Source organism: Chlorocebus sabaeus, chromosome 11 (assembly GCF_047675955.1).
Source record: "Chlorocebus sabaeus isolate Y175 chromosome 11, mChlSab1.0.hap1, whole genome shotgun sequence".
NCBI classification, from domain to species: domain Eukaryota; kingdom Metazoa; phylum Chordata; class Mammalia; order Primates; family Cercopithecidae; genus Chlorocebus; species Chlorocebus sabaeus.
The window spans coordinates 129,219,333-129,239,235 of NC_132914.1; the positions used below are offsets into that span (position 1 = coordinate 129,219,333).

The 19,903-nt window shown below is 47.2% G+C and overlaps 1 protein-coding gene across 10 annotated transcripts in view; it reads left to right on the forward strand.

Moving 5' to 3' along the window:
• The window catches only part of EP400 (E1A binding protein p400), a 127,997-nt gene that overhangs the window by 29,504 nt on the left and 78,590 nt on the right, over positions 1–19,903 (forward strand). For 3 of the 10 annotated variants that reach the window (XM_008005252.3, XM_073021250.1, XM_073021251.1), the window contains exons 4-13: positions 1,034–1,130; positions 2,816–2,923; positions 3,419–3,804; positions 8,008–8,301; positions 9,509–9,694; positions 11,755–11,895; positions 12,429–12,507; positions 13,214–13,263; positions 13,969–14,026; positions 16,666–16,755. In XM_008005252.3, the coding sequence (XP_008003443.3) occupies positions 1,034–1,130; positions 2,816–2,923; positions 3,419–3,804; positions 8,008–8,301; positions 9,509–9,694; positions 11,755–11,895; positions 12,429–12,507; positions 13,214–13,263; positions 13,969–14,026; positions 16,666–16,755 (1,489 nt within the window). Of the gene's footprint in view, positions 1–1,030; positions 1,131–2,815; positions 2,924–3,418; positions 3,805–8,007; positions 8,302–9,508; positions 9,695–11,754; positions 11,896–12,428; positions 12,508–13,213; positions 13,264–13,968; positions 14,027–16,665; positions 16,756–19,903 lie in introns of all 10 variants that reach the window. The other 7 variants (XM_008005256.3, XM_008005262.3, XM_073021254.1 and 4 more) reach the window with 5 other exon arrangements.

Consider the following 19,903-nt stretch of genomic DNA (forward strand, 5'->3'; position numbering starts at 1 on the left):
TAATTTTTATATTTTTGTAGAGACAGGATCTCGTTGTGTTGCCCAGGCTGGTTTTGAACTCCTGACCTCAAGCCATCCTCCCACCTCAGCCTTCCAAAATGTTGGGATTACAGGCGTAAGCCACCACACCTGGTGATGGCTTTTTTTCACTTTAAACATTTAAAATAACATCTGTCTATTTATATCTCTATATATCTCACGTATGTATGTCTCAAGTAGGGTGCTAACTGTAAAAATATCATTTTAAAGATCTAAGTTGGCTGGGTGCGGTGGCTCACGCCTGTAATCCCAGCACTTTAGGAGGCCAAGGCGGGTGGATCACGAGGTCAGGAGATCAAGACCATCCTGGCTAACACAATGAAACTCTGTCTCTACTAAAAATGCAAAAAATTAGCCGGGCGTGGTGGCAGGTGCCTGTAGTCCCAGCTACTCAGGAGGCTGAGGCAGGAGAATGGCTTGAACCTGGGAGGCAGAGGTTGCACTGAGCCGAGATTGCACCACTGCACTCCAGCCTGGGCAACAGAGTGAGACTCTGTCTCAAAAACAAACAAACAAAATCTAAGTTAATTAGATAGCTATTAATTGGGGTTTTAGTGTCATTTTCCAGTAGAAAGGCAATTTAACCTTTTTATTATTTGGTGTTTTTGGATGTGAAGTTATGCTGGGCAGTGTGACTGACGGGTCGGCTGAGCTTTGTCTCAGAACTGAAACTCATGTTCCCAGCATTAGGCCTTTTGTTATCATCCAGTACGCAAAGCTAGTTAGTTTCCCGAGGACTGTAGGTTTGCATTGATTTGAAATTCCATTAAAACCAGAATCATATGTCTTTTACAAGTCTTTTTTCCTCCAGAGGTAAGTTAGAACTTTAAATTGTTTATTATACATAAATATACATTACACATGTATATTTAAAGACACGGGGTAGATAACATTTCTATTATTAAAAAGGAATGAGGTCGATGTTTGGGATAATTATGATGGTTTGAGTTTATTCTTGTAATGGCCTTCATTTTTTCATCTTTTTTCCCAGCAGCAAGCCCTCGCAGGGAGCCTGGTAGCAGGGGCCGGAAGCACAGTAGAGACTGACCTGTTTAAGAGGCAGCAGGCGATGCCCTCCACAGGTATGGCAGGTATGTCAGGGCACAGCTAGCACGGCCTTTGGAATGCCCCCCTCTTCTTGGGCTGCCGAGGTACAGTTGCCATGAGTTTCTGAAGAGCAGTTGCTAAACTTGATTTCTTCCTACTTTGAAAATTAACCTCTCTTATGGTGATTATCAGCTGAACAATATTTATGTGAATTTTTCTGTGTCCTGAGGTGAGGACTTTTTCAGTTGAGCAGGTATATTCCATATTGATTTTCTGTATGCATTTGTAGGCTCTTGAGTCACCACAGTGTAGCTCAACACAAAATCATCTGCTTTCTGAAGTTGTCATATTTTTAAGCTGATTTTTTTCAAATAATAAACTTAATACATTTTTATATAAAAGACTTCAACAGTGCAGTAGAGGATAACTTAAGCCTACCTCTGACTTGGTACCTGCCCACTCCCCAGCCACAGCAGTAACCACTGTTAATGTTTCGCATATTCTCTCTCACAGACCTTCCTCTCCATACACAAGCATTGTTACATATGTGATACTTTGAAAAAGTTCAGATGTGATCGGGTTGTATGTATGTTGTTATGTTTAAGAATATTAACTGAAAAGGCCATCTCTTCAAGTCATAACCCCTCTCTCAGTGCCACGTGCTGTTCCATCATGGGGATGGTTGGTTCTTTATCAGTCAGATCCTTGTCAATGTTCATCTGTTAGTGCCACATTTTATCTGTTACAGTGAACCGAGGATTGAACATGTAGTCTCATTTTTTTTTTTTCCTACATGTTTATCAGTCTGTGTATCTCCTTATTTTTTGAGATAGGGTCTGGCTCACCCAGGCCGGAGTGCAATGGCATCATCATGGCTCACTTCAGCCTCGAGCAAATCCTGTGCCTCAGCCTCCTGAGTAGCTGGGACTACAGGCGCCGCCACCATGCCCGGCTCCATGCAAGCCTTTTTGCATTTTGGCTACAGTCAGGGTCCCACTATGTTGCCCAGGCTGGTCTCGAACTCCTGGGCTCAAGTCGTCTCACCTCAGCCTCCCAAAGTGCTGAGATTGTAGGCGTGAGCCACCACACCCGACTGTCTGTCAATATATCTAAAGGAAAAATGCCTAGAAATGAAATTGCTACATCAAAGCGCAGGTGTAGTTAGGTAATGATGGTGCTCAGTTGCCCACCAAAAGGTCAGGGCCAGTTTTCACTGCCATCAACAATGGCTGGTTCTTTCTCATTTAGATCGTTTTATTAGGTATAAGTCATTTAATCCTCATTGCTCTGATGGGTGAAAAAATCCTTGTTCTGATTTGGATTTCTTTAGTTTTGAGCACGCTGTGCAGCCTCATTCCCGTGTGCTGGGCATCTGTGAGTCTGCCCCACTGCCCGCTCTCCATGCTCTCGTCTGTGTGCTTGTGGTGCTCCTCGTGTGCTTGTGCTTTCCGAGTGCTGAGCGAGTCCAACTCTGTCCATCGCACGCGTTGCAGTGTTGCCTCTTGGGTTGTTGCTTGTCCCTGGCCTTGTTATGAAGCTTTTTCTTATATTGGCAACATTTTAATGAGAAATTGTATTTATCAGCCTTATCTTTTATGGCTTCTGGATTTTGGTTAATGTATAGAAAGGCCTCCCTGTTCAAAGATGATAAAAACACACATGTTTTTTTCTACTACTTTTCTGGTTTTATTTTTACATCAAACTGCACCTTTTTTGAAAATTATTCTAGAGCAGTCTAAGAGGCCTCGCCTTGAAGTGGGTCACCAAGGGGTAGTTTTCCAGCACCCGGGGGCGGACGCAGGCGTTCCTCTCCAGCAGCTAATGCCGACCGCACAAGGTAAGGCCCAGCAGCAGAGCCAGCTCCCCACTCAGGAGCAGGCGGTACACTGCGGTTCCAGAAACCAGCACCAGACTCAAACTTGGGCAGTGGAGGTAGCGTGTTTGCAGTGGGGTGCCTGAAATTGAGATACTTCTCTGAGTCCCGGTCCATATCATATGCAAAGCCCCTGGAGACATGTTCTTGCCACACTAATGGGAGCCACACGTCGCTTTGTCATAGTGTCTTTCAACAATTTTTACTCCTGTGTTTTTCCTAATTGCCGCATTGTGGGGATGCCCTGTGGTGATCTGGTGCTTGTTTTGCTTGATGCTGACTTGCAAAGGTCAAGCGCCTCTCTTTCCTTTTGTGTGTGCTCAGTTGTGGCCGACTTCTTGTGTGAGTGTGGTGGGTCTTGGATAAGCACCGGGGTGTCAGACATGTTTCCTTGTGACTCACTGGTAGAAGCTGCCACACTTGGGAATCAGTGCTCTTGGCACTTTTCTTATTTTGCAGGAGGAATGCCCCCCACGCCGCAGACCGCGCAGCTCACTGGACAGAGGCAGAGTCAGCAGCAGTATGACCCCTCCACGGGGCCTCCCGTGCAGAACGCCGCCAGCTTGCACACCCCACTGCCGCAGCTGCCTGGGAGGCTTCCCCCAGCCGGTGTTCCCACCGCAGCCCTCTCCTCTGCGCTGCAGTTTGCACAGCAGCCGCAAGCAGTGGAGGCCCAGACACAGCTCCAAATCCCGGTGAAGACTCAGCAGCCCAATGTTCCCATCCCTGCACCCCCCAGCAGCCAACTCCCCATCCCTCCCTCGCAGCCTGCACCGCTGGCCCTCCACGTTCCCACGCCTGGGAAGGTGCAGGTGCAGCCCTCTCAGCTTTCCTCCCTGCCACAGGTATGAGAAAAGAAACAGGAAAAAAAGAAAATGGACTGCCTGGGTGTTAGACAGAGTGTCACACCACACTGTAATTTGTATATTTTCTCTTAGCAGCTTGCTCCCCCAATTTAGAACAATTAGTTAATTCAGTACTTGCACTATAGTTTTATTTGGTTCTATGATATTATCTTTATTAAAGTACTAAAGAAGGGGGCCAGGTTTGGTGACTCACGCCTGTAATCCCAGCACTTTGGGAGGCTGAGGTGGGTGGATCACCTGAGCTCAGGAGTTCGAGACCAACCCGGCCAACATGGTGAAACCCTGTCTCTACTAAAAATACAAAAATTAGCCAGGTGTGGTGGCACGTGCCTGTAGTCCAAGCTACTTCAAAGGCTTAGACAGGAGAATCACTTGAACCCGGGTGGTGAAGGTTGCAGTGAGCTGAGATCACACCATTGTACTCCAGCCTGGGTGACAGAGTGAGACTCCGTCTCAAAAAAAAAAAAAAAATAATAATAATAATAATAGACAGCTGTTATTATTGTCACTCTTAGTACCATGGGCCCCTGCTTACCCACATGTTGTGTGAAGGGCATAGTGTCAGTTATCCCGTATGAGCTGCCCAGCAACTCTCAGGTAGGTGGCAGCGACCCATTCTACTAGTGTGGAGACAAATACTCAGAGGTTCTGGGGCTGGCCCCAAGTTACATGGCGATGAAGTGACGAGCGGGGCTTGACCTTAGCTCCATGTGAGTGCAAAACCACGCAGCACACCACCCACCAGACGTGCTCCCTGGGTGCCTGCTTTGCTGCTTTTGGGATGCTCTGTGCTCTGCAAACGTGTGTAAGGCGTTACTGATCCAGCGTGATACACGTGTGTAAGGTGTTACTGATCCAGCGTGATACACGTGTGTAAGGCGTTACTGATCCAGCGTGATACACGTGTAAGGCGTTACTGATCCAGCGTGATACACGTGTGTAAGGCGTTACTGATCCAGCGTGATACACGTGTGTAAGGTGTTAATGAGCCAGCTTGATACACGTGTGTAAGGCATTACTGATCCAGCTTGATACATGTTTCAGGTAGTTAAAATGCCCCTCCTCCCCCACTGGTGAATTTTACCCAGTGCGGTTTTGGAATGTCCACAGTAAACTGGTTTTGGTTTCCAAGGAGTAGCGAAATGCCACAGCCTGGATGCCAGCTGTCAACAGGGCACTGACAGGGAGGCCGGGGAGGGCTCTCAGCCCTCTTAGTTCTGTTTGATGCACGTCAGGGCGTGGGGAGCCCACTGCAGAGTCTTGCCTTCTACCCTCTCCCTCACTAACAAAGGAATTTCCTAGGTGGGCTTTGAGTTCAGGGTTTTTGTTTGTTTTGAAACAGGTTCTGGCTCTGTCACCCAGGCTGGTATGCAGTGGGACAATCTCTGCTCACTGCAGCCTCTACTTCCTGGGCTTAGATGATCCTCCTGCCTCTGCCCCCTGAATAGCTGGGACTACAGGCACACACCACTACACCTGGCTGATTTTCGTATTGTTGTAGAGATGGGATTTTGCCATGCTGCCCAAGCTAAAAGTTCTTTTTCTTTTCTTTTTTTTTTTAGACGGAGTTTCGCTCTTGTTACCCAGGCTGGAGTGCAATGGCCCGATTTTGGCTTACCACAACCTCCGCCTCCTGGGTTCAAGCGATTCTCCTGCCTCAGCTCCCTAGTAGCTAGGATTACAGGCATGTGCCTCCATGCTGGCTAGTTTTGTGTTTTTAGTAGAGACGAGGTTTCTCCATATTTGTTAGGCTGGTCTTGAACTCCCGACCTCAGGTGATCCGCCGGCTTTGGCCTCCCAAAGTGCTGGGATTACAGGCCTGAGCCACCACACCCGGCCTGCAGGTTCTTTATGTTTGAGATTTATGGCAAAGTCTTAAGTATATAATGATGAAATAATAGTAATGATAATAGCTATCACTTATTCATCACTTGTGAGGTGTGGTGTCAAGCACTGTGATGAATGATTTGTTGGCATTATTTATTTCCTTTACCTGACAACCTTATGATGTAGAATGTTTATTATCTCCATTTTATAGATTTAAAAAAATGGAGGCCAGAAAAGCCAGTGACTGGTGGGGCTGTGCTTGGGAGCCTTTTGTGCAAGTCTGCAGTGAACCCTAGTGCACCCACTCTGAGAAAGGCAACACATGTCGGGGCACTGAGCTCTTCTAGGCCTTACATTGCTTGCTTTAGGTTTTTGTGGAAATGATTCTATTTTGAACACTTCCTCACATCAAGCCACATACTGACTTAAAGCAGCTGTGTGGTTTTTCTTAGATTTAATTTACCTGCCTGTATTACTGAAAAAATCAGCTGTGGAAAATGATTTTATTTTATCTTATCTTTTTTTTTTTTTTTTTGAGTCAGAGTCTCTCTCTGTCCCTCAGGGTGGAGTGCAGTGGTTCGATCTTTGCTCACTGCAACCTCTGCCTCCTGGGTTCAAACACTTCTGCCTCAGCCTCCTGAATAGCTGGGACTACAGGTGTGTGCCACCATGCCCTACTAGTTTTTTTTTTTTTTTTTTTTCCAGCAGAGAAATGATGTATTTCACAATTTAGCTCTCTAAATGACTTTATATTATCTCCTTAAGAACAGCGGTACAGGAAATCATTTACTGATCATTTTACAATGCATGTAATATCTTGTGCATGCTTAGGCAACTATTTTTTTTTTTTTTTTTTTTCACTTTTTAGTAGAGATGAGCTTTTGCCATGTTGGCCAGGCTGGTCTCAAACTGCTGATCTCAACTAATCCACCCTCCTTGGCCTCCCATAATGCTGGAATTACAGGCGTGAGCCTCCACACTCAGCCTGGAAAATGATTTTAAAGAAGCCTTTACAAAGTCTGTAGGAACCTGTTACTTAGGTTGAGCAGGATGGGCACACTTTCTCAGTCAAGGGCCAGGTAATAAATGTTCTGGCTTTGCGGACGGTTCAGTTTCTGTGGCGGAAGTGAAGACACAGACAGCACATAAGTGGATGTGGCTGTGCTCTAATAAAGCTTCATTTCCAAAAGCCTGTGGCCAGCCGGGGGACAGTGCTGCAGCTGTGAAGAAAAGAAACCCGTGCCATGGGACAGTCACTCAGAGAGAGTGTGTTCTAGCGGTTCTTTGTCTCCCTTCAGCTTTTGAACGGGCTGAGTCTTGTATGAATCTGCACTCAGCCCATCATCTCTGCTCTCTATCCCCAGCAACAGTTCTCTGTGAATTTAATTCAGTCTGTTGTTGAGGTGGTGCGAAGAGGAGGACTTTTGTTTTTGAGACAGAGTTTTGCTCTTGTTCCCCAGGCTGGAGCGGAATGACACGATCTCAGCTCACCACAACCTCCACCTCTTGGGTTCAAGCAATTCTCCTGCCTCAGCCTCCTAAGTAGCTGGGATTATAGGCATGCACCACCATGCCTGGCTACTAATTTTGTAGTTTTAGTAGAGATGAGGGTTCTCCATTTTGGTCAGGCTGGTCTCGAACTCCTGACCTCAGGTGATCCACCCACCTCAGCCTCCAGAAGTGCTGGGATTGCAGATATGAGTCACTGTGCCTGGCCTGAGGAGGATTTTTTAACCCTTTTAGCCCATCTGCCATGAGAGAGGCACACTGAATTTGTATGTTATGTTATGTTACGTTACGTTACGTTATGTTACGTTACGTTATATTTTCTTGAGACAGGGTCTTGGTTTGTTGCCCAGGAGGGAGTATAGTGACACAAACATGACTCACTGCAGCCTCAACCTCTCAGGCTCAAGCAATCCTCCCACCTCAGCCTCCCGTGTAGCTGCAACCAAAGGTGCACACCACCACACCTGGCTAATTTTTAAATTTTTTTGTAGAGATGGGGTCCTACTTTGTCGCCCAGGCTCATCTCAAACTCCTGGGCTCAAGCGATCCTCCCACTTCGGCCTCCCAAAGTGTTGGAATTACAGGCATGAGCCACTGGGCATGGCCTAAAGATAGTTCATGATGAAAACTCCTGTTTGGTTTTGTGGAAGTAGAAGGATGTATTATTTGTTTGTGGACACGTTAGTGTTGGGCCGTGGATGTGATGTGATTTGTTTGCTTGCGTTGTCATGGAGTGGAAGGTACTGGCAGTGAGTATCTCTGATGCTGTGGGCGCTCTGGTATTTGGACCGTGGGCTGCCCTGACATCTTTTCTTCACCTTGCTCCACTTGTACTCTGCCCTTTAGACGGTGGCATCGACAAGGCTCCCTGTGGACCCTGCCCCGCCCTGCACACGGCCTCTGCCCACCTCTTCTACCTCGTCCCTGGCACCTGTGAGTGGCTCCGGCCCAGGACCCTCCCCTGCTCGGTCCTCGCCAATAAATAGACCCTCCTCAACAACTAACAAGGCACTGTCTCCAGTCACTTCCCGGACCCCAGGGGTGGCGGCATCTGCCCCCACCAAACCACAGAGTCCTGCTCAGAATGCCACCTTGTCCCAAGACAGTTCTCAGGATACGCTGACAGAACAGATAACGCTGGTAAGCATGCTTAAGAAAGTTGTAAAATGTACTCCAGTCGGTGAAGCACATTTAGTTTTAATTGTCAAGAATGTGATAGGGTAAAACTGAATGCCTGGTCAATTCAGCATGGCTTGGGAATCAGTAGAAACAAGATGAAAACCAAGGGTTAGCCTTTTCTGTTGGAAGCAGACTCATGGAGGAAGTCTGTGTTTTTGTGATAAAACCTGCAGTCTTGGGCTGCTTTCATACGGGTAGTAGACGAGGGTGGGAGAGGTCATGTGTAGGAGTCAGGCTAAGAGGGACAAGCTTGAACACTGGGGCCCTGCAGGCTGTGAGGTCCCTGCAGCCACCGGTCTGCAGCCCTGTCCTTGAGAGTCACTGCCCAGCCCTTAGCACTTACTTTGGGTTGGATGACTAAGCATTTATTTTGTTCAACTTCATTAGGGGAATTAAAAGAATCGTGTATCAAAATAGAGTGTTATAAACCCCATGTTCCCCATTATCTGATTTTATCACAGTGATCAATATGCAGCTAGTCTCATTTCGTTTATTCCACTCCCTTCCAGATTATTTAGAAGCAAATTCCAGGCATCCTATGGTTTCCCTTGTAAGCACTTTGGTAGAAACATAAGGTTTTAAAGTTTTAGTCTGTTTTATAGAAGCTGGGGCAGGACAGTTGCTCCAGCTTCTTCTTTTTTTTTTTTTGAGATGGAGTCTCGCTTTGTGGCCCAGGCTGGAGTGCAGTGGCCAGATCTCAGCTCACTGCAAGCTCCGCCTCCTGGGTTTATGCCATTCTCCTGCCTCAGCCTCCCGAGTACCTGGGACTACAGGCGCCCGCCACCTCGCCCGGCTAGTTTTTTGTATTTTTTAGTAGAGACGGGGTTTCACCGTGTTAGCCAGGATGGTCTCGATCTCCTGACCTCGTGATCCGCCCGTCTCGGCCTCCCAAAGTGCTGGGATTACAGGCTTGAGCCACCGCGCCCGGCCTGCTCCAGCTTCTTCTAAGGCTCCTGGAAAGGTCACACGCTCCTCGACTTCTCCTAGAACCACTTTGACCTTTGTGTTTGAGTCTTACCTTTGATATTAAACTGGGACCTTGAGCTTTCTGTCTTCCTAGTGCCTGACTGAGCCTTTTACATAGTAGGGCTTCAGATTTCTGGTGTGTGAGTTGGTGGAACACACTCTTCACATACCGACCCCACCATCCCCCGTATATTACCTGCAGGAGAACCAGGTGCATCAGCGCGTCGCGGAGCTGAGGAAAGCAGGTCTGTGGTCCCAGAGGCGTCTGCCGAAGCTGCAGGAGGCCCCACGGCCCAAGGCCCACTGGGACTATCTGTTGGAGGAGATGCAGTGGATGGCCACAGACTTTGCCCAGGAGAGGAGGTGGAAGGTGGCCGCTGCGAAGAAGGTGGGTTGGAATGTGTGGAGTTGCTGTGCTGTGTGCGTTGGTGGGAGCTCGAGTTTGTGGTGCTGTAAATGGTGGGCAGGACTCCAGACCCACTTTTTTTTTCTTATTTTTTTTCAGGTAGGGTCTCACTCTCTTGTCCAGGCTGGAATGCCCAGCTAATTTTTGTGTTTTTTGCCACATTACCCAGACGGGTCTTGAATCCTGGGCTCAAGCGATTGCTCGCTTCAGCTTCCTGGAGTGCTGGGATTGCAGGCGTGAACCACCGTGCCTGGCTGGCTCACTCTAAAGACCTTAACTTGTGAAGTGTGGGAAGGAGACTTCCCTGTTGTTTGGAGAATAACTGTGCTGTGTAATTAAGTCTCTAGGGTGGTGTCTTCAGAGCCCAGCATGCATTGTTGGAATCAAGCCTGTGCTCCCGCACTTCTGCACTGGTGTGGATTTAGCTTCCTTTTGTTGCCTGGCTTTGCCGGCCAGTTGGAGTTAGGATATCTCCAGTGCTACAGGTCCAGGCTGGTGGCTGGGGCTGTTCAGGGAGCTGAGAGGCTAAGAGTTAGAAGGCCCCTGGTGTCAGTCAAGGGGCAGCAAGGGGCTGTCCCAGGCTTTCCTGCCTGGCCACACCACCTCCTGCTCTTCCTCCTGGGCTTCTAGTCTAGCTTTCTCTTTAGTTTCGGCTGAGAATTTATTTTCTCCTAACTGTTGACCAAGCAGGTGCAGAGTCCTTGGAAGACTCTGGAGGCCCTACTGCTAACACTAGAAAAGTGAGAACAAGTGGTAGATTTCTAGAAACCCCAGGCTTCAGTGGGAAGCAGCTGTACTTTCACTGTGTGAACAGCCGTGGCCCTTCTTTGTCTTCCTTATTACCGTGTCGCCGCCTCTGTTTCTTGGGCTGTAGTGTCCTTGTTCATATTTTCTGTACTCTTAAGGCTGTGGCCTCGTGCTCTGTCCCCTGCCTTGTCCACTCCCTACCCTGAATTCTCCCCCTTGCTCTCTTCATGTAGGTTAGGCAGAGAAAAGCTGAGACCACAGAGTGAGAACCGTGGGGTTCTGAGGGTCAGGGGTCTCAAGTCAGATTCATAGGCATTTCAGAAAAACCCAGATTCTTCCTTAAACCAGCCTTTCCACAAAGAAGATAGTCCTGAACATGGTGGACACCAGGCTGGACAGGGCAGGGGGCCAGACATGTGTAGATGCCAGGCTGGACATGTGGATGTCAGGCTGGATGGATGGGGGCTGGCTGATGGGCTGGAGTGGGAGCTGGTGGGGTTGGCTGAAGAGTAGTGCAGGACCTACAGGGCACAGGCCAGGGCCATCTCGCAACAGCTGAGTGATGCACCTGCAGCCAGGCCTTCCCCTCCCCGTGCCTCCTCCCTCTTGCTGGGGTATACAGGGAGAGGCCGCAGACCAACCCACCCTGATCAGGGCCCGTGTTGACGACAGTGAGCCCCGCTGGAGGCTGAGTGGGAGCACGGCGTGTGCGCAGAGTCTGGGCGGTGGTTGAGCACGTTTCCATCCCTAGAACAGGGGTGGGGGTGACAGCCATTGTGCTCTCAGGGCTCTAGAGCTTTTCTCATCTTAATTCTCTCTACCCGTTTGAGATTCTGTTGGTGGGTATGTGGAGTGTCTAAACTTTTAGAAAGCAGTTTGACAATTTAAAGCAAAAGCTTTAAAAATGTGAATTATCCCAGCCCAATAATTTCTGTAACTGGTGCAGCATTCATGAAATGAGATGCTGACCCATGTTTATTGCATGGAGAGATGTTAATCATCTATTAAACGGGGAAGGAAGATTATAGCACAACATGGTGTTATAGTTTTGAGAAAAATAATGTGTATTTAGTGAAAAAAATAAAAACACTTTCTAGAAAAGGCAAGCAAAATATTGATAGTGGTTTTTGCTGGTAGTCCTGTTTCTCCTAATCCACCCTAAGAGCATACAAGAATGTATATGGCAGTGAATTGTATAAATTTTAGCCTGAGAAGATTTTTAAAAAGTTACATATCCTTTTTTTCCCAATATGACATAGAGTAAAACATACAATTCTTGCACTTTTATTCACCAGCTCGTTAGAACTGTGGTGCGCCATCATGAGGAGAAGCAGCTCCGTGAAGAAAGGGGGAAGAAGGAAGAGCAGAGCAGACTGAGGCGGATAGCTGCCGCCACGGCCCGCGAGATAGAGTGCTTTTGGTCAAATATCGAACAGGCGAGTGCCGCCGTTTTCATGGGGTTGTAAGAGTCAGCCTGTCGGAGCTGGTGAGGCTGCTTTCCGAGACCAGAGCTCAGTACCTTGCTTAGGAAGCTTTCGAGCACCAGAGCCGGCAATGTGTGCACTCTCCTGGACTGTTGCTCGTTGGCCTTTGAATGAGCTGCTCACGCCTCCGTCTGTCTTGCACGGTTGATGCACTTCAACTGTGGCCACCCTCTGAGGTGCTTCATGCCGTGGAGGGCCTCTGGGTATTGTTGTTTCAGGGTTAGCGTAAGTCACCACCATGGTTGCTTCTAGAGTGGCCGCTTGGTCGCTCGCTTTCCTTTTTTGAAATTTTAATTCTTATCTCACCACCTAATAGAACCTGGGCAGGATGTAGTTAGTATGAAATAAATGAAAAAGCACCAAACTGGCGAGGCTGGAAAACACTGTTTTTAGACTCTGCTTATGTGTTTTAGTGTTTTGTATGCAGAACGTCTGTAATTCCCATCCTTAGTAACGTGCTTATTCATTTAATCCTTTGCATTTAGGTTGTGGAAATAAAACTACAAGTAGAATTAGAAGAAAAAAGGAAGAAAGCCTTAAATTTACAGAAAGTTTCCAGGAGAGGTATGACCCTTTATAAAAAGGCTTACTACTGCTTGGGTGGTACTTTGTTCGGATTCTTTTCTCAGCAGGCAGTCTCCTGGCACTGTGGCTTCCCACAGAGGACATCTGCTCATCAGCCAGCTGCCTGATTGTTACATTTCTCTTTGTGTGGCCATCCTAGTTTTATGCTTCAGTGCTTTTGAGATGTGCTGGTGTGAGTCAGCACCCCCAAGTTGATAAACTCTGGGACATAGAACTGGGGTTCAGTCCCTGGACAGTGAGTGAGGAGCTCCTTGAGGCATTTGCCATGCAGGAGGATCCCTGGGTGCCTGGCTGGGTGACGCCTCCATGTCGTTCTTCCTTTGATATTTCTTCAGCAGCTGCCTCCACTTGTTATGTGCCACTCCACTTAGGATATGCGCAGCACCAGTGGCGGCAGCATTCACTGTTTCGTTTGCCTCTGAGGATGCCCCCAGGAGGGTGGGCACTGTGTTTCCCCGTTATTGATGAGGAACCTGAGGCTGAGAGGTGGCTGCTGCTGAAAGGCATAGAGCCACAAGTTAGTAAAAACCACTGCCCTGCGTAATGAGGAGGAAGAGGCAGAACTCAATGTGTCCTTCCTTTCCCTGCACGTGGGTGGAGGCAGCAGGACCCTGCCTGGAAAGCAGAGACGCCCTCGCCAAGCGTGGGGGGTCTTGGGAATGAACTGTGCTTCTTGTCTCTCTAGGGAAAGAATTGAGACCTAAAGGATTTGATGCATTCCAGGAAAGTTCTCTGGTAAGTTTGGGGTTGTTGCTGTACTGTGTGAGAAGGAGTGGAAGCAGCTCCAGTGGAGTGGGCCTTTTCATTCTCATCCAGAGGAATTTATAGGCTGTGACTATTACTCCCCTTTCTTTTCTTTTTTTGAGACGGAGTCTCTGTTGCCCAGGCTGAAGTGAAGTGGCATGATCTCAGCTCACTGCAAGCTCCGCCTCCCAGGTTCAAGCAGTTCTCCTGCCTCAGTCTCCCGAGTAGCTGGGACTACAGGCGCACACTGCCACGCCCGGCTAATTTTTTTTTTTTTTTTTTGTATTTTTGTAGAGATGGGGTTTCACCATGTTGCCCAGGCTGGTCTCAAACTCTTGAGCTCAGGCATTCCGTCCGCCTTGGCCTCCCAAAGTGCTAGGATTACAGGCATGAGCCACTGCGCCCGGCCTATTACTCCCTTTCATTATAGACTCAGTCTACTTTGAAAATATACTGGTGCTTTATAGCCTTGGTCTCACGTGCATTGTTAATTTGGCAGTGACAGCTGAACACAGTGAGCATTGATCATGTCCTTGCTCCCTGACTGCCCTGCCCTGACCCGACCCCAGATGGAGGCTAAGGGCGGCCCAGCAGGCTTGCACTGGGGCTTTCCCCTGTCCCATGGACACTTCTGTCTTGGTTTCCCATTCTGAGTGTTTGGATCTCATGCTTGTGGTTTTTCTTTCTTTCTTTCAGGATTCAGGAATATCTGGAAGAAAAAGAAAAGCTAGCATATCTTTGACTGATGATGAAGGTCTGTTCCCCCTCAGTGCCATCTTTATTGTCTACAGGGCTGCTGATGAGATCACACAGAGCTGTGGCGACTTGGGGTTTAGTCTTGTCATCTTCAGCTGGTTGGAAAGTTCAACTTTTGTATTTATCCAGATGTCTCTCAGTGTATAGAGTACTTTTTGGTATCTCTAGAGCACTTGGGATGTTTTCTGGAGCAACACGGTTGTATCTGCTTTTGTGAGGTTTGGAAACTTGGGTGCATCTTGGAGAGTGTTGGGGCCCCATGCTTCTGTGGCACAGGGCCAAGCTTTTTCCTGTCCTCGAGAAGTGGCCCTGGTATGTCCTGTGGTAGACCCATGGTTGCCAGCCATTGGGATTTCAGGAGAAACTCATGTGAATTTTAGATGTTGGCACCTCGTTCAAATGAGAACAGATACCTGAGCACTGGGTGTGTGAGCTGGGGACAGCCCCGGCCACGACCTATTTCCAAACCCATGTGGATTGAGTACAGAAGTCCTCAGGACTAGATTGGATTTTTAGAGACAGAGTGGAGAGCAGGAGTAGAGAGGCTGGAGAAACTTTCTTGGGTGTTTGTGTGGAGGTTCCTGTCAGGTGCCAGGTGAGGCCTGCAGTTTCTCCTTCGGCTCTTTGATCAGCATCAGTGTGGGTTTATTGGCTTGATTTGGTGAAGTGTGTTAACTTTTCCAAATTTTTGAAGATTGATCTTTGGTATGTATTGATTTTTATTTGGAAGTCAATAGGGAGTTTGACCAGATTGTTGGCATGAAACTGGCGGTATTCAGGTCTGCTGCATATGACAGAAACGAAACAGCAATGTGGCAGATGAGTGAGGAGCCTGCGGGCACATGGCCCAGCACTGGCACGGCATTGTGGTGGCATTTTCAGGCCCCTGCCAAGCGATTCTCTTGCCTCAGCCTCTGGAGTAGCTGAGACTACAGGCACGGATCACTATGCAGCTAATTTTTGTATTTTTAGTAGAGACAGAGTTTCACCATGTTGGCCAGGCTGGTCTCAAACTCCTGACCTCAGGTGATCCACCCGCCTCAGCCTCCCAAAGTACTGGGATTAAAGGTGTCAGCCACCACACCTGGCCTGGTGCTGAATTCTAGATAATACCATCCTGCACTGGGGATGGATTGAACCCTGGCCTTTCAGGCAGCAGGAGAAGCACAACAGAGTACCGTAGGTTTGTGTCTTTCTTGTTACCTGGAAAAGGATTAGGTCATTTCTTCATGAGGAACACCTTTTCTCTGGCCTGTACTGTGGTATCTGCGGTTGGCTTTATGTAGATTGACATCTCCACTTTCCTTATTTTCTCACATTCTCAGGAGCACATTTGTGTGCAGTCATGTGTTTCTTAACAATGGGTGTATATTCTGAGAGGTGCGTTGCTGGGCAATTTTGTTGTTACATGAACGTACAGAGTACTCACCGAAACCTAGATGGTGCAGCCTGTGCCGCCGGCTACAAACCTGCACACACGTGACTCTCCTGAATACTGTGGGTAATTGGAATATAGTGGTATTTGTGCATCTAAACATATCTTGACATAGATAAGCTAATGTAAAGATACAGTATTACAGTCTTACAGGGTCCCATTGCATATGCGGTCCGTTGTTGGCAGAAACGTCGTTATGTGGTGCCCAACTGTATTGAAACAGACCTTTATTTGACGTCTATTTAATGCCTAAAGATGTCTTAGGATAACTCAGAGAAGGCCAAATTAACCGCCCGAGGTCTTCTTCACTTTTCTTTTCCGAAGCTCTCCACTCTGGAAACCAAGTGGTCAGAAGGCAGAAGGAATGGCAGAAGGCGTTTCCAAGAAGAGGAGATGGCCAGGCCTGTCGTGAGCCGCCAGGGTGTCGAGTACAGTCAGAAAAGGCGGCACCCGGAGGCTCAGCGACTTGTGTGGTTGGGGTCAGGTGCCTAGGCCTTCTTGGTGGGCAGTGGGGGTCTTGTAGTGAAGAAGTGAGGAGTTTTGATGGTGGGAAGGGAGAGATGTTATGGTAGATTGTGAGAAGAAAAGTTAAGAGCCAGCTGAGAGGAGAGACGGTGCAGGCCCCCAGGTGGGGAGAGGATCCGTGGACAGAGGGAGTTTGGCTGCGGGGATGCTGGTTGCTGCTCTTTTCTCTCCAGGAGCCAAGATCTCTATGGCGAGTGGGTGTGAGGTTCAGGGCTGGAAGGCTGAAGAGAGCGGAGCGGGCTTGAGCTGGTGATTGTGGAGGACAGGAGAGCCAATGAGAGTGTCAGGCTGATGTGGCTGGGCCTCATGAGATGGGCGATGGCAGTGATGAGTTCACAGTGATCCCGGATGGCATGCTTGTGGGCTTTCCACAGTGGGGCTCTGCAGGAAGGTAGGAGGGTTGACAGCCTTCCGTATGTTGGCCTGAAGAAGGTATGCCATGTGTGGAAAAACCAGGGCTGTCATTCACAGCCTGAAATGGAAGGGGAAATATGCTTCCAGTTTCCTGCTCATTTAATTAAATGATCATTTCCAAATTTAACCTGAGAAGTTTAAAAGCTCAGTTTCAATTTCTTTAATAGCTATGCAAAATAATTTCGAAGCCTTATGGTGTATAATGAGTAACAGCCATGCAAGTGGTGTTGCCTCTCAGTGACGCTCGCTGATAACCATTTTAGTGGACGACGAAGAGGAAACAATTGAAGAGGAGGAAGCAAACGAAGGCGTTGTGGACCACCAAACAGAACTTTCTAATTTAGCCAAGGAAGGTAGGCTGTTGCTACCTCAGTAGGTGCAAAGAAACATTTAAAACGTGTGAGATGTGAATAATAATACATTGAGGCAGCAGTGCCTGTTTTATGGAAAACAGTCCCTGTGTGCCTCCTGCTGCTCTCTCTCCTGACCTGGAGGTCCTGGCCCTCCGGGGTTGTGTGTAGGACTCTGCTCTGACTGTTTTTTTTCCCTGCCACCTGCATGTGTCTCCCTGAATGTACTGTTCGTCTTGCATGTATGAGAACTTCATACGAACGAATCCCACCACAGCCTGACGGGCTTGCTCTCTCCACTCAGCCTGTGTGTCCTGAGTTCAGCCACGGTGTTATGTGTTGCTGTCAATGCGTTCTGTGTCTTTGCCAGGCAGTATTGTTTTTGTAAATATGTCACTGACTATGTTTTGTGCTGTTGGTGGCCATTCACCTGGTTCCCTGTGTTTGCTGTGAGCGTTCTCCTGTTCCCCAGGCACGTGTGCATGAGTGGCTTGCCTGTGATCAGGGGCAGGAGAGTAACTGTTGTTTAGAGTGGGTGTGCCAAGCTCCACATCTCAGGAAGGAACTCTTTTTTAAAAAATGAATTATATATATTTAATTTTATTGCTATTCTTTCATTGCTATCACACATCTCAGGAACTCTTGGTATTGTCTGCCACTCTGGGGATAAAAAGTGGTATCTCCTTGTGGTTTTAAGTTGCACTTCTCTAATAACTGATGAAGTGAAGCATCTTTTCATGTTTCTTCCTTTGTTCGTTTTGGCTCAGTTTGGTGTTTTCTTTCTGTATTGACTTGTTGGTGATGGTCTTTATATATTCTGGACATGAATTCTTGGTCAGTTCTGTGTTGCAGTGATATTTTCCCAGTTAGTGGTGTATCTTTTCACTCTTTGCAGTACCTTTTGATGAAAGGTGTTCTTAATTTCAGCATACATAAAGTCCTCATTTCATGTTGTCAGTGAGTTCCTGGAAACTGCAACTTGAAGTGAAATGGCGTTACATTAATGTTGTTTTATTATAGCCATGAGGAAAAAACATTGGTTTGTTATGCAGTGAGCAATGTGGGGATTAAGAGTGCCAGCCTGCCCCCGCCACCTGCACTGTTGAAAATTTGCATATAGCTGTTGACTCCTCCAAAACGTACTAACAGCTGACTGTTGACTGGCAACCTTATCAATAATATGAAACAGTCGATGAACACTTATTTTATGTGGTTTTTTTCTTTTTCTTTCTTTTTTTTTTTTTTTTGAGACACAGTCTCACTCTGACACTCGGGCTGGAGTGAGTGGCAGACCACAGCTCACTGCAGCCTTGACTTGGACTCAGACGATCCTTCCACCTCAGGCTCCTGAGTAGCTGGGACTACAGGTGTGCGCTACCATGCCCACCTGATTTTTGTGTTTTTTGTAGATAACGAGATTTCACCGTGTTGCTCACGCTAGTCCCAAACTCCTGGGCTCAAGTGAGCCTCCAATCTTGGCTTCACAAAGTGCTGGGTTTATAGGTGTGACCCATTGTGCCTGGCCTATTTTATATGTTATGTATATTTAATATTATGTACTGTATTCTTACAACAAAGTAAGCTAGAGAAAAGAAAATGTTGTTAAAAAATAAGGAAGAGAAAATACATTTACTCTGAAGTGGAAGTGGATGATTATAAAGGTCTTCACCCTTGTCATCTTCACGTTGCGTAGGATAAGAAGGTAGTGGGGTAGGGGGAAGGGGAGGGGTTGGTCCTGCTGTGGATAGAGGACCCTCACAGTTCCAACCCAGGTTGTCCACCGATCAGCTATACGTCATTTTGCTCAAAGTTACAATTTCCAAGAACCAACCTATTGATGATGTTTAGTGAGGACTTACTGTAGTTGAATTTGTCAGTCTTGTTCACAAGGATATGTCATCTAGAATTTTTCTGCTTTACTCTTACATTGTGAAATGAGTGCAGTTTCCCTTTTTTCCCCCAAATGTATATTTGGAAAGTCATATTGAAAAGCCAATCTTTTCCCCACTGATCTTCAATGCCAGCTCAGACATAAAACAAGTTTCCTTTTATGCACGGCTATTTCTGGGATCTTTATTCTTTTATTGCAAAACTTGTGCCAGTCTGTACTGATGCCACACACTGTTTCTTACTGTAGCTTTATAGTGGTTCTCGATGTCTGGTCAGGTAAGTTCTCTGCCTTGCTCTGCGTTGGGAGGGTCTTGTCTATTTGGCGACTATTTCAGATCCGTGCTAGAAGCAGCTCGTCAAGCTTCACAGAAAAACCTATTGGGAATTTTGATTAGAATTTAATTGCATTAATGGATGCTTTGTGAGAATTGCCGTCTTTATGAAGTTCAGCCTTTCCAGTCTATGGTCAAAATATAGTTCTCCCTTCAGCTAGGTCTTCCTAAATAGCTTTCCATGAAATTTGATGATTGTGTCTCTTTTGTTAGATTTAATTCTAGGTACTATATATTTTTAAAAGTTGTGCCAAGTGGTATATTTTCTAAAATTATATTTTAAATATATTGCTGATACGTGTCAGTGCAGTCAATTTTGTTTCTCTTATACTCAGCAACTTTTCTTTTTTTTTTTTTGGGACGGAGTCTCGCTCTGTCGCCCGGGCTGGAGTGCAGTGGCTGGATCTCAGCTCACTGCAAGCTCTGCCTGCCGGGTTTACGCCATTCTCCCGCCTCAGCCTCCCGAGTAGCTGGGACTACAGGCGCCCGCCACCGCACCCGACTAGTTTTTTGTATTTTTTAGTAGAGGCGGAGTTTCACTGTGTTAGCCAGGATGGTCTCAATCTCCTGACCTCGTGATCTGCCCGTCTCGGCCTCCCAAAGTGCTGGGATTATAGGCTTGAGCCACCGCGCCCAGCCAACTTTTCTGAACTCTGTTCATTAATTCTTTGCATACAGTCTTGTATGCAAAGTCTTTGTATACTCTCTGAAGAAAGAGTTTTTCCTTTATAATCCTTATTCCTTTTATACTACCTTTTCTTGCCGTTTTGTGCTTGGTGGGACTTTCAGTACAGTGTTGAGTTCATGCTAGTGGTGGACAACTTTGGCTTTTTCTTGCTTTGAAGGGGAACACTTTCGGTAGAAAGGCAGAGTGTTAAGAGTGTTGAGTCATAATTGCATGGTTCAAACCTAATGTTTGTTGCCTACTG